The sequence below is a fragment of the Lynx rufus genome, unplaced genomic scaffold, assembly GCF_022079265.1.
Source record: "Lynx rufus isolate CCGP_SWC_20201006 ecotype Redwood Valley unplaced genomic scaffold, mLynRuf1.p SCAF_28, whole genome shotgun sequence".
In the NCBI taxonomy this organism is placed as follows: Eukaryota; Metazoa; Chordata; class Mammalia; order Carnivora; family Felidae; genus Lynx; species Lynx rufus.
In genome coordinates, this window is record NW_025814843.1 from 7,233,779 (window position 1) to 7,246,056 (window position 12,278).

Below are 12,278 nucleotides of genomic sequence, written 5' to 3' on the forward strand. Positions count from 1 at the left end.
CTCTAGGCAGCTTTTAACCACCAGGGACCAAATGGAAACAATAAAACTTCTTGTAGCAAAAGAAAAGAAAAAAAGAAAAAAAAAACTGCATGTAAATGTAGCCACCCAGTTCAAACCCATGTTGTTCAAAGGTCAGCTGTGTATTACAGAGCAAGGTGCTGCAAATGTGAGTTCATTTTTAAACAAAGGGGAATTTTCAGGGGGGACCACAGAGGACACCTTGGGTGCCGTTCAGATCCCCTCTCCAGGCCCAGGCCCTCTTACCATCCTCCCATCCCCCCTGGGCTAGACACATTGGCTGCTGATGAAACACAGCTGCCTGCCTCTCGGGGGAACAGCTGCGGCCAGAGAGCCCCTCGACCAAGGTCATGCCCCTCCCCTCCGGCAGCCCACATCCACATCACGTTTGAGAAGATGGGGCTCAGCGTATCCTGGGCCACGGTGCCTGTGGCTGGGGGCTTCCCGGGAAGAGTGCTGGGCCAGGGTCTCAAGACCCCAGACTCTGTTCCAGTTCTTTCTGGGATCTCTCCCTGGGACTGTGGTGAGCCTGTCACCTTATTTCCGTTTTCCACCCTTTCTTCATCTGCAAAACAAAGAGCTCGGCTAGCTCAGACCAGATCAGATGTTGCCAATGGATCGCCTGCAGGGCAGACCTGATCCTCTGATTATCGGATGGGTGTGGAGTTTGAGAGCAGGTGGTAACTCTGAAGTTGGGCGTTTTACAGACACGCCGCGATTTTCAGCTCCTCTCTGAGTGGGGGGAGCGCTCTTACGGAGTCCGCTTTTCCACTGGGCAGCGCTGGATGGGGTGCTGGTGACCCCCCTGTTGGACCCCAGCCTGGCCGGTCTTCCGTTTTTCTTCCCCGGCCCCTGAAAGTGTTCAGTCTTGCCACCTGCACCAGAGGGTCGCCGGCGTCCTACCCGATGCCAAAAACACCTGGGAGGCCAGGGCCTCAACGCCTGGTTGCCGTTTTGTTTGCCAAAGCTGAGTGCCCTCAACGGAGACTCTTTAGAAAGAGGGGTCAGAGAAAGACCGCCCTTTCCCGAAGCATCCTGAACGTGATACCGCAAAACCGTTCTCTCGCTTCTTGCAGCCGAGACGCCTCTACGTAGCCCAGCTTCCAGATTGTCGAGCCGGTGGTTTCCAAACCTGGTCAACCATCAGAATCACGGGGTGGGGGGAGCTTGCTAAGGAAGCAATTCATAGGCCCCATCCCGCTTCGCGATTCGGATTCAGTAGTGGGAGGTGAGGCCTGGGAAGCTGCATGTAACAAGAGCCCCAGGTATTCTAACAGGCGAAGACTTTACAGCACGCTTTTGCAGACACTGGGCTTCTCTATTTCCCAGCAGCCTCAGTAGCCAGGAGACGCTGTGTTAGAGGAGACTGGTGGGAGAGCCCCAAGGAGCTGGAAACCCGGACTCCTTTGCCTCCAGAAAGGACCCTCGGGGCACGTGGGTGGCTCAGTAGGTGAAGCATCCGGCTCAGGTCGTGATCTCACGGTGAGTTGGCGTGTGGGGCTCTGGGCTGACACCTCAGAGCCCGGAACCTGCTTCAGGGTCTGTGTCTCCCTGTCTCTCTCTCTCTCTCTGCCCCTCTGTCGCTCTCTGTCTCTCTCAAAAATAAACATTAAAAAAAAGAAATCAATCTGATGGAGCAAAAAAGAGGCAGCCTGTCATCCATGAAGCCTCATTTTGCACCAACGGTCCCCTAATGAGTCCAAAGGTATCAATCTCGATACTGCATGTCTGTGTTCCCTCCCACACCAAAATTCACATGTTGAAATCCTACCCTCCATGTGATGGCATTAGGAGGCAGGGCCTTTCGGGAGTGATTAGGCCATGAGGGTGGAGCCTCGTGAAGGGGTGGAGCCTCGTGAAGGGGTGGGGCCTTGCAAAGGGGGTGGAGCCTCGTGAAGGCGGTGGGGCCTCGTGAAGGGGGTGGAGCCTCATGAAGGGGGTGGAGCCTCATGAAGGGGGTGGAGACTCCTCAAGGGGTGGAGCCTCGTGAAGGGGTGGAGCCTCATGAAGGTGGTGGAGCCCTGTGAAGGGGTGGAGCCTTCTTCAGGGGTGGAGCCTCATGGCGGGGGTGGAGCCTCGTGAAGGGGTGGAGCCTCACTAAGGAATTAGTGTCCTATTAAGAAGAGGCTCCACGGAGGTCCCTTGTCCCACCAGCCATGTGGACACAGTGAGGGGACAGCCATCTGTGAACCAGGGTGTGCCTCACCACACACCAAATCTGCCGGCACCGTGATCTTGGACTTGCCAGCCTCCAGAGGTGTGAGAAGTGCCTCTGGTGTTTACAGGCCACCAGGTCTGTGGCATTCCGTACAACAGCCCAAACGGACTTAAGATGCTGGTCTACTGCTTAAATGGGAAAGAAATGAAGGTGATTTTCATGCCCTAGGGAAGTGAGCTGCATTTCTCCAAAAATCCAGAGCGGGAGCTGAAGCCTAAAACGCACCCGCCTTTGGGGAGTCGGTTACTCACGGATGTGCGATGCGTCTGAAGCTGGCGAAAGGGCCCTGGATACGCTGCCGCAGCTCCTGTGCCCAGCGGAGACCCCCGGCCACAGTGGGCATGTTCTTGTGCACGGCGGCGAACCCTGGGGACACGGCACAGGCAGACTGAAGGAGGCCCGCCCCTGGCCCCACTCTGCCCAGGAATACCCGCCCCCCCCCTACTTTTTGCCTCAGTACCTCCACCTGCTAAAGTCACCCTGTGCCCACACTGAGATGGGGGTGGGTCCCGGGAGATCGGCCTGTAGGCTAAAGAGTAAGGAGGAGGGGCCTGGGGGAGAACACCAAATGGGGTCCGAGGACAGGGGTGCCCAGCCCAGCGCTGCCCCTCACTGGCTTTCTGACTCCACACCTGGGACTTTCCACCTGCCTGCACATCAGCATCACCTGGGGGCTCTTAAAAAAATCCCGGGGCACCTGGGTGGCTCAGTGGGTTAAACATCTGACTCTTGATTTCAGCTCAGGTCACGATCTCACAGATCATGGGATCCAGCCCTGCTTGGGGCTCTGGGCTGACAGTGTGGAGCCCGCTTGGGATTCTCTCTCTCCACCTCCCCCTCTTTGCCCCCGGCTCCTGCTTTCTTTCTCTCTCTCTCTCAAAAGAATAAATAAATAAATAAACTGAAAAAAATTACTAATGCTTGGACCCTGACTCCGCCATTCTGATTTAATTGGCCTGGGTGGGGCCCAGTCATCTGTATTTTTAAAAGCTCTGGAGATGATTTCAATTGCACATTCAGGGTTGAAAACACTGCCTTAAACAGACAATAGAATCTCTTTGGGCCTCAGTTTTTTCATCTAGGAAATGGGAATACTATCCTCCCTGCTTCATTTCCAGGGTTTCTGTGAAAATTCACTAAGATGATGAATGAGACAGGCCGTGTGGGTTGTGAATCACTTGCCCAGCATCAGCACAGCCTCGATGCTGTTACTTTAGTCCAAACAGTGGGTTTCTTTGCTCACAATTACTTGTCAGGATTCAACAGTGATTAGATTTCATTTTTTAAGACAAATTTTTAAAACTTATTTTTTCAGTGTAATTTGAGAAAGAGAGAGTGGGGAGAGAAGCAGAGAGAGAGAGAGAGAGAGAGGGACAGAGAAAATCCCAAGCAGGCTCCGCACTGTCAGCGCAGAGACCGACGTGGGGCTTAGACTCACGGATGTGAGATCATGACCTGAGCTGAAACCAAGAGTCGGACACTTAACCGACTGAGCCACCCAGGTGCCCCTGGATTCCATTTCTTGAAAAAAATCTCAGTTGGAAGAGTTGGCAAGAACCAGCCACCACTTCTACCTAGCAAGTGTAGCTGAATAGTGGTCTCTTCCTTATTTTACCACAGACCCCACTGCTCCCTGATGTCGTACCCTCAACCCTGATCTGTTACAGTCACATTCTGCCCGGCCTCCACAGCAGGGCAAAATGCTAAGATGACACCAATGACCCTAACCCTTGCATAATCCTCTCCTCTTCAGTGTGTGGGGGGGGGTGGGGAACCAGATACGATCGAGAAATCACTCCAGTGATGACGCTATGTTAGATAGCAGAAGAGAGATGATCCTGGGTGGGCCTGACTTAATCAGGTGAGTCCTTTTAAAGCAGAACGTTTTCTCTGGTGGCTGGAAGGAGAAGTCAGGGATTCAGGAAGCCATACCTGGCTTGAAGATGGAGGCATGGGCGTGCCATCCAGTCACTAAGTGGCCACCCCCAGGCCCCCCGCCAACAGCCAATGAGGAATTGCAGACCTCGGGGCTACAGTCACAAGGCACTGGATTCTCCCAACGAAATGAGCTCGAAAGCGTATTCCCCCCACTCCCCGGGACCTCCTGATGGGAACTTGGCCCTGGTCAACGCTGTGATTTCACCCCTGGGCCACTCTCAGTGGAGATAAAGGCACATCATGCTGGGCTCCGACCTACAGAACTTTAGAAACGTTTGTTTGTAAAGTTTATTTATTTTGAGAGAGAGAGAAAGGGAAAGCCCACAAGCAGGGGAGGGGCAGAGAGACAGAGACAGAGAGAGAGGAGAGAAAGAATCCCAAGCAGGCTCCGTGCTGTCAGTGTAGAGGCCGACGTGGGGCTCAGACTTATGAACCATGAGATCATGACCTGAGCAGAAACCAAGAGTCGGACACTCAATCAACTGAGCCACCCAGGCGCCCCTAAGAAGCAGTTCTTAATGACCTCCCTGGGAACTTGCAAACCTCTTTATAGATGCAGTGGTCCTACTACTCTGTTGCTTAAAAACCCTGGAAAATTTCCCGTTACCCGAATAATGAACTCCAGATTCCTAAATATGGCACTCAGAGAAGGTGATATTGTTGCCCCCAAACTCTGTGACTAACATAATCTCCCCATGTAACCTCGTTTGGCTGAGGCAGGTGCCACCCATCACCTTCCTCTCCTGTCTCTGCTTCAGAGGCCTTTGCCATTTCTCCCTGGCTGTCTATCCCCCGACCTTGCAGGGCTCAGCTCAAGGCCACCTACCCCACACACTCCCCTCAGACCTCCCGGCCATAAGCTGTCTTCTTTCGTTACCGTTCGCTGTGACTCAAGTTGAACATCGCCTATGTCTCTGCTCTGCATTACTGTTAAGTCTGTTCATGTTTGATGTGTTCCTTGAAGAACAACCCTTTAGTATTAATTACTTTATCCCTTACCCTGGCCTGCCTCTGTATACAGTGCCCACAAAGGTGCCCTGCATATAGTGAGGATTCAAGAAATGCTTGTAGAGCAGAACTGAACTTGTGTTTGACTTCAGATCAGGTAAGACAGGGCATCTAAGAATTGCGGCAAAAATGGAGACGTCATGGGGCGCCTGGGAGGCTCAGTCGGTTAAGCGTCCGAGTTCGGCTCGGGTCATGATCTCACGGTCCGTGGGTTTGAGCCCCACGTCGGGCTCTGTGCTGACAGCTCGGAGCCTGGAGCCTGCTTCGGAATCTGTGCCTCCCTCTCTTTCTGCCCCTCCCCTGCTCATGCTCTTTCTCTCTCTCTTTCTCTCAAAAATAAATAAAGGTTAGAAAAAATTTTTTTTTCAAGAATGGAGACATCACACCTCGGCACGGACCCGCCCTTTGTCAGCCTCCTGTAGGGTCCCCCCTCCAGAAGCAGGGTTTGCTATGGTGTCAGAAGGGAGCAGAAACTTTCCCCAGGCGTGTAGAGATCCGTTGTGGAACTGAGGTACGCTGGAGATTGATCAGTGTGGCAACACTGATCAAGGGTCAACTCACGCATTGTGCTAAGGTCTCAGCCAGAAGCAGTCGGGACTTCAGTGCTCTGGGTCGGCTGCCAGTCGCAGCCCCAGACACAGGGAAATGCGCGGGTCAGTGAATTCTACAATTACCCAAGGCGGCCTGAGATTTCAAGCAGGAAGACTGTGCTCTCTTTTCTGGGAGGATGTCATGGACCCACCGTGGCCATTTAACGGACACAAGAGGGTTGAGTTGCACCCTTGCTGGTAACAGAACTCCCCCATTCAAATCCGCTCGCCACAAACCTACCAAGTTCCGCCTCCTCCTGGACGCGCTGACTGTAGATCACCCTCACGGTATCCAGGTCTTTGTGGAACATTCGGACGAACAGCAGGTACTTTTCAGATGCATCCTGCGCTATCAGCGGCCTTTCCAGAAGGTTCCCTGCTATGTCTAGCAGCTGCGGAGGAGGCAGAGAGAGAAGAAGAAAAAGTCACAGATCCAACCTTTCTAAGTACAGCTTGTTTCCTGGCTATTTCTTTCACATGTCCGCTGGCGGCAGAGGGTCGAAAACTGTTGAGTCAATGACTATAAATAGGTGGATATTCATAGTCGCCCCTCCCTCCTTTGCTTCTAAAGGAGAAGGAGACCTGTCTGCTGAATTACCCGCCAGACTCTCACGTGTTGAGAGACCCTGAGTAAAGGATTAAACGAAGAGAAAGCAAAAGATGTCAGAGAGCTGAGCTTCATTAAAAAAAGAGAACTAAAACAGAAATAGAGATGAGGTAAAGAAGCTAACTGAGCTAGGGGTGCTTGAGTGGCTCAGTTGGCTAAGCATCCGACTCTTGATTTCGGCTCAGGTCACGATCTCACGGTCCATGAGTTCGAGCCCTGCGTCCGGCTGTGTGCCGACGGCACAGAGCCTGCTTGGGAGTCTCTCTCTCCCTTGCTCTCTGCCCCTCCCCTGCTCCCTCTCTCTCCCAAAATAAATAAATAAACTAAAAACAAAACAAAACAAAAAAAAAAACCTAAGTGGGCCAGGTGTTGGGGAGAATGTGGAAGGCTCAAATTTGAGGGTGGCGAGCAAGAAAAAAGTTTCAGAGAGAACTAATTCTGGAACTAATTTCCGGAATGAGTTCAAAGGCTTGGAGAGAGGAATCCTACAAGTGTTTCCCCATGAGTTATGGGGCCGCACTGTTTATGAAAGGTCATGTGTCTCTATGCTCGATGGCTAACGAAGGCTGGCATGCTGGATCACCCACTATCCCAGAATGGCACGGACTCACCCACCCAGGACTTGAGCCTCTTCTACAACTGTCTCCCTGGTCATCGAGGCTACCCGAGGACATTTTCAGCGACTGGACACTCATCGACTTCTCCAAGAAGTCCATTCCACCTTTCGCAGAAATCTCTCCCCTCCACGGAGCCCAAATTGGCCTCCTTATAACTGCCACCGGTCAGTCCTTGTTCTAATCTCCAAGTCTTTACAGAGTGGAAGTTCCTTTGCAGTTTAGAGAAGATTGGTCACGTGCCATGAAGGCATCGTGCCTCACGACTCAGAAGTCTCAGTGTGCACCCACTGTCCACTTGTCCTGTGCCTTCTCCTCCCTATTCCTGCTCCAGCTGGCCCCTGACGGACTTCCAACTCTAGCAGCTGGTAGCTGAACCCTACAACCACTTATGGGGGGGGGGTTTGCTCCGGCGTGAATCAGCCCTGCGGCACTGGTTAAATAGCCCAGGTTTTCAGGGGGGCGACCGCAAGTAGACTTCTTCACTTCTAATGGGCACGCTCGGGATAAGGCCCAGAGAGAACATTCTAGAATAAACTCTTTTGGAAAGTATTTTCACATCGTCGTGTTTCTAGAAAAGCATTAATGATCAACCTGAGAGCCCTAGTTCTGCCCAGTCCCTTTGCCTAGTTCTCCCACGACACCGTTCTAGAAGACCCACAGGAACAATTGACATCTGCAGGGACAAAACCATTGGAAGAGGGGCCTTGTCCCCCTCAGCTGAAGGTGGGGACAGAATGGAGCACAGCAGTGGCTCCCACCCATCCGCCCCCCGCTGCACAAACCTTAAAGGCATGCTCCAAACCGGGGGCATCATCGAAGGCTTGAATGAAGATGGTCCCCAGCCCTCGGTCAAGATCTTCTACTCTCTGGCGAAATTCGGACACGTCATTTTCGAATTCCTGTAGAGACATCACGTGGACGTAGGACGAACGTGAGCTCCTCAAGGCCAATCCCACTATGCTCTTTACCACCACCTATGTGCTTGAATTGGCTACACCCAGGACTCAAATTTTAAGTTTCTAAAATTCACCCTGGCATGGCTTTGTTTCTATCCATGCAGTGACCCTATTACTGCAGTATTGTTTTCCCGGATGCCACTTTCCTGGTAAATTGAGTCCGGTGTGAGCTTGGCTCCTTGTCACCCCCTTTTGGGGCCCCTCTCCCACCTTCTGAAGTCCCTTCTCTCACCCCCAGTGCTAGCTCATGTCACCCCAGAAGCCACCTCGGCGCCAACAGCCCCGGCAGTAAGGCTACTCTATCATTACCTCCTACTTTCCTTCCTGCCCCAAGTCAAAATCCCCCCAAATACTGTATTTTGTCAGACAGCCCCAAGGGTGTTCTCTTTCTTAGAGCGTAGCCACTGTCAAAGAAACTTTTATTTGTGGAATCATTATTACCTGTTATTACCGCTTTCCAACACTGATGCATCGCCTTACAAAAAGACAAAGAAAACCAGAACAGCATAGTGTTTTTCTACTTCCCAAACCCAAGCACATTAATACTAGTATGTTTCCTTGTGTGTAGGATTTGGTGTGTTTTCAGATTATCACTTTGTAGCAAATACACAGTATATATCCTGTTTTGTCATATGCCACCGCCCCCCCCCTTTTTTTTTTCCACCTGAGATTCATGGAATTTTTAGAAATTTATAGAACTTCTGGGTTTGGCCAGCTAATCACCCAAGGTCTGGAGGTGCTCAGAGTAGATTTCTGCTCAATTTCTTTCTCCACTTCCCCTGGTACATTCTTGTGATTCCTTCTCCCCTAATTCAGCCCCTCCTAACAGGCATGCCATTCCCTCCTTCCATACTGACCCTTCTGCTTTCTTGTTTTGTTTTGTTTTGTTTTTCCTGCTGCAGGCTTGGACCCACAGGTCCAGAATCCTGGGCTACAGGTGACATGTGGGATCCTAGAAACTGCAACTCTGGCCCTTTCCTCTGCCTGAAGACTCCCTGGGGGACCAGGGTCAGCTCAGAACAACTCAGCCTCTGTTTCACTTCCCCCTCCCCAAGCCACTAATGAAATTCTGCCCGGGTGCGCCTGGCCTCCGCGGAGCTTGAAGCTGAAAGCTTTGCACACGGCCCCCCACCATCAACCCGTACATGTCTCAGCATCTCTGGAACCCTGGGTATCATCAGTCTGGAGCAGTCAGCTGTTAGAAAAGGCCTTTCCTGAACTTTCTCCTGACAAAGAGAATAACTGGGAGTGGTCTCTTAATACAACCACCTGAGCCCCGGGAACCAAAGGAAATACACAAGGAAAATGCAAGTAAACACCTAGACCCTACCGCCTGGAGGCATCTGAGAAAGAGAAAAAGCTTGTGAGTTAGCCTTTCCAAGCCTTACCGTGCTCTGGGGGTCCAAGCAGTCATAGGGGGCCTCTGTAAAGACCCTGTACATCTCTTGAAATTCGTCGTACATTTGCTGGACCTGCCGACTCAGGGCACTCCCTCTGATGCCACTGAACTCAAGCTTTCCCAGCGTGTGGAAATCCAGGGTTGTCTTCAGAAGATCCTATAGGGCCAGTTCACAAAATAGTTAATAAGAACAGCAGCAGATAACACTCAGATTAGTATGGGAAGGGCTAGAAATCATGGGGAGCGGGGGTGGTTGCTTAGGAAAATAGGAAGGCTGATTAGTATCGTAGCCTTATTATTAGATCGGCTTGGTATAAATCACTATTGGCTAAACTCACAAAGCAAAGAGGAAGCACAGGTAAACAAAATTCACACAGACAAGAAAAAAACCACATGTATATTTCAGCCTCTTTCCCGTTTCTCTAATAGATAACAAACTATAACAACATTATTTACGTGACTGGTGGGCTTACTTCTGTTTTTTTTTTTTTTTAATTTTTTTTTAGTGTTTTGTTTATTTTTGAGACAGAGACAGAGTGTGAGCAGGGGAGGGGCAGAGAGAGAGCGAGACACAGAATCCAAAGCAGGCTCCAGGCTCCGAGCTGTCAGCACAGAGCCCGACGCGGGGCTCGAACTCACAAACCGTGAGATCATGACCTGAGCCAAAGTCGGACGCTTAACTGACTGAGCCACCCGGGCGCCCCTGATGTTTTTTTTTTTTTTTTAATTTTTTTTTTCAACGTTTATTTATTTTTGGGACAGAGAGAGACAGAGCATGAACAGGGGAGGGGCAGAGAGAGAGGGAGACACAGAATCGGAAACAGGCCCCAGGCTCTGAGCCATCAGGCCAGAGCCTGACGCGGGGCTCGAACTCACGGACCGCGAGATCGTGACCTGGCTGAAGTCGGACGCTTAACCGACTGCGCCACCCAGGCGCCCCTGATGTTTTTTTAAAAATCCATGTCGGGGCGCCTGGGTGGCTCCGCCAGCTGACCATATGGCTCTTGGTTTCAGCTCAGGGTGTGATCTCGCGGTTCATGAGTTCGAGCCTCGCGTCCGGCTCTGCTGACAGGGCAGAGCCAGCTTGGGATTCTCTCTCTCCCTCTGCTCCTGCCCACCTCTCTCTCTCTCTCTCTCTCTCTCGCTCTCTCTCTCTCAATAATAAATAAGCTTCAAAAAAATAAAAATAAATCCATTTCAAGGGAAATACGTTATCTGGCTCCAGAAGCACAGCTATCTTAAGGGATATTGACAGAAAACAGATCCTTCAAAAGGTCTCAAGGACAAGCCAAGAGGGAGACACCGATATTCTCAGCAACCACTCCTGCGGAGAGAAGGAATCTGCCATGTGGTCGGCTGGGCGACAGTGAGCAAGTTACTGGGCGTCTCTGTTGGGTTTCTTCATCTGCAACAGGATAATAATGGCGGGAGTGAAAGCAGTCCGGGTTGGCTTAGGGTTTAGGCCAGTGCTTGGCACGCGGCAAGTACACAGTGCGTGCGTCTTGCTGTCACTGTTGTCGTTGATACGGCAGTGCCCCAGCTGTGCTCAGAATTAAGTGACAGGTGGACAGCGCAGAGCCTCGGGGAGGAGCCCCTCCCAAGTCCACAGAAGCCGCTTCATCGGACGGGAGGCTTCAGAAGACACTACCGTGCCAGATTGTGTTTTTCCCTCGCACACGCTCATCTGAAGTCACAGAACCTGCAAACCCAGCCTTTCTTCCAATCTAGGCGCAGACCTCTTCCAACAGGAAAGAGGAGGGTAACTCTGACCTTTGGGTGCTTCTGGCAAACGCTGGGAGGGGGTCCTCCACCCTAAGGGAGATTGGAGGGCAGGTAGAGGGAACACCGTGTCACAACGCAGAAAACCCAGTGGGTCCTGAGTCCACTCCGGGAAATCCCCGCCGCCAATGGCCACTGCGATGGGTTGAGCCACCAGGCTGGCGAAAGGCTGCTCGACTCCCTTCCCTTCCTGGGACGCCGTGTCCAACGGCAGTGACAGAGACACCGGGAAGTGGTGAGACGGGACTGGTTTGCCCCACGTTGCCAGGAGGGCACCTGGCAGCCTGGGGCAGCCCATCTAACCCCCCCTCCACCCCCGTTTTGCTTGCTATGCTCAGGCATGACTGTTGGCGAGCAGCTCAAGTCAGGGAGGAGAGAAGAGGAAAGAACCAGCTGAGGAAAGGAAGACGTCACCCAGACCAGGGGGTCTTGCCTCTCCTGGTGGGAAATGGGGCAGTCCTTACTGAAAAACACGTTTCAATTTTATATATCCGCAGGAGAACAGAAAAGAATCTGATTTAAATGCAATCGACTTAGATCGCAATTCATGTCCATTCAACAAGCTGTGCTTAGCTGTGATCAGTCAAGTGGGGGAAAACGTACGTGTGCTGTGGGATGTCACCTGGGTACTCATCTTTCGTAATCCCGTGGAAGTCAGTTTCAAGTTTTGGGAAGAAGCTCTGGACCCATGTTAAAAGACAGACGGATCTGGGTATGTTTGGTTACATCGGAAAACCAGATGGTCATTTAGTTGTACTGTTTTGTTCTCAAGAATACTTGAAGCATGGTCTTGGGTCCCAGAGGTACCACTGTACCTTCAGCCCCTGGAAGGGTCCTAGACGCTGAAGGAATGCAAGGCAGAAATGTGCCTTTAAACGTTCGTGCCTTTAAATGTGCGTTTAAAAGGGCCTTGGTCAAATACGAGGCAGAACCTAGCCTGGTCCTACTGTGAAGGCAGAAATAAGGCAAATGAGTGAACAGGGCAAAAAAGTAGTCTTGGCCTCAACTCGTGGGCTGAACGTATAAAATGACTTGTACTTGGCCATTTTGGCAATTCCACGTGGTTCCACTTCATAAAACAGAACCGTCTAGTACCCAGAAATGCCCGACTATAGAATGGAATGCTAAGAGAGATAGTGAGCTCCCCA

At 51.6% G+C, this 12,278-nt stretch overlaps 1 protein-coding gene across 1 annotated transcript in view; it reads right to left on the minus strand.

The window, feature by feature from the left end:
* DNAH9 (dynein axonemal heavy chain 9) overlaps positions 1 to 12,278 on the minus strand; it is a 340,134-nt gene that overhangs the window by 302,720 nt on the left and 25,136 nt on the right. Inside the window, exons 7-10 of the mRNA XM_047089868.1 lie at positions 9,341 to 9,508; positions 7,779 to 7,895; positions 6,014 to 6,164; positions 2,488 to 2,602 (exon numbers count right to left, since the gene is read on the minus strand). Coding sequence (XP_046945824.1) covers positions 2,488 to 2,602; positions 6,014 to 6,164; positions 7,779 to 7,895; positions 9,341 to 9,508 — 551 coding nt within the window. The remainder of the gene's footprint in view (positions 1 to 2,487; positions 2,603 to 6,013; positions 6,165 to 7,778; positions 7,896 to 9,340; positions 9,509 to 12,278) is intronic.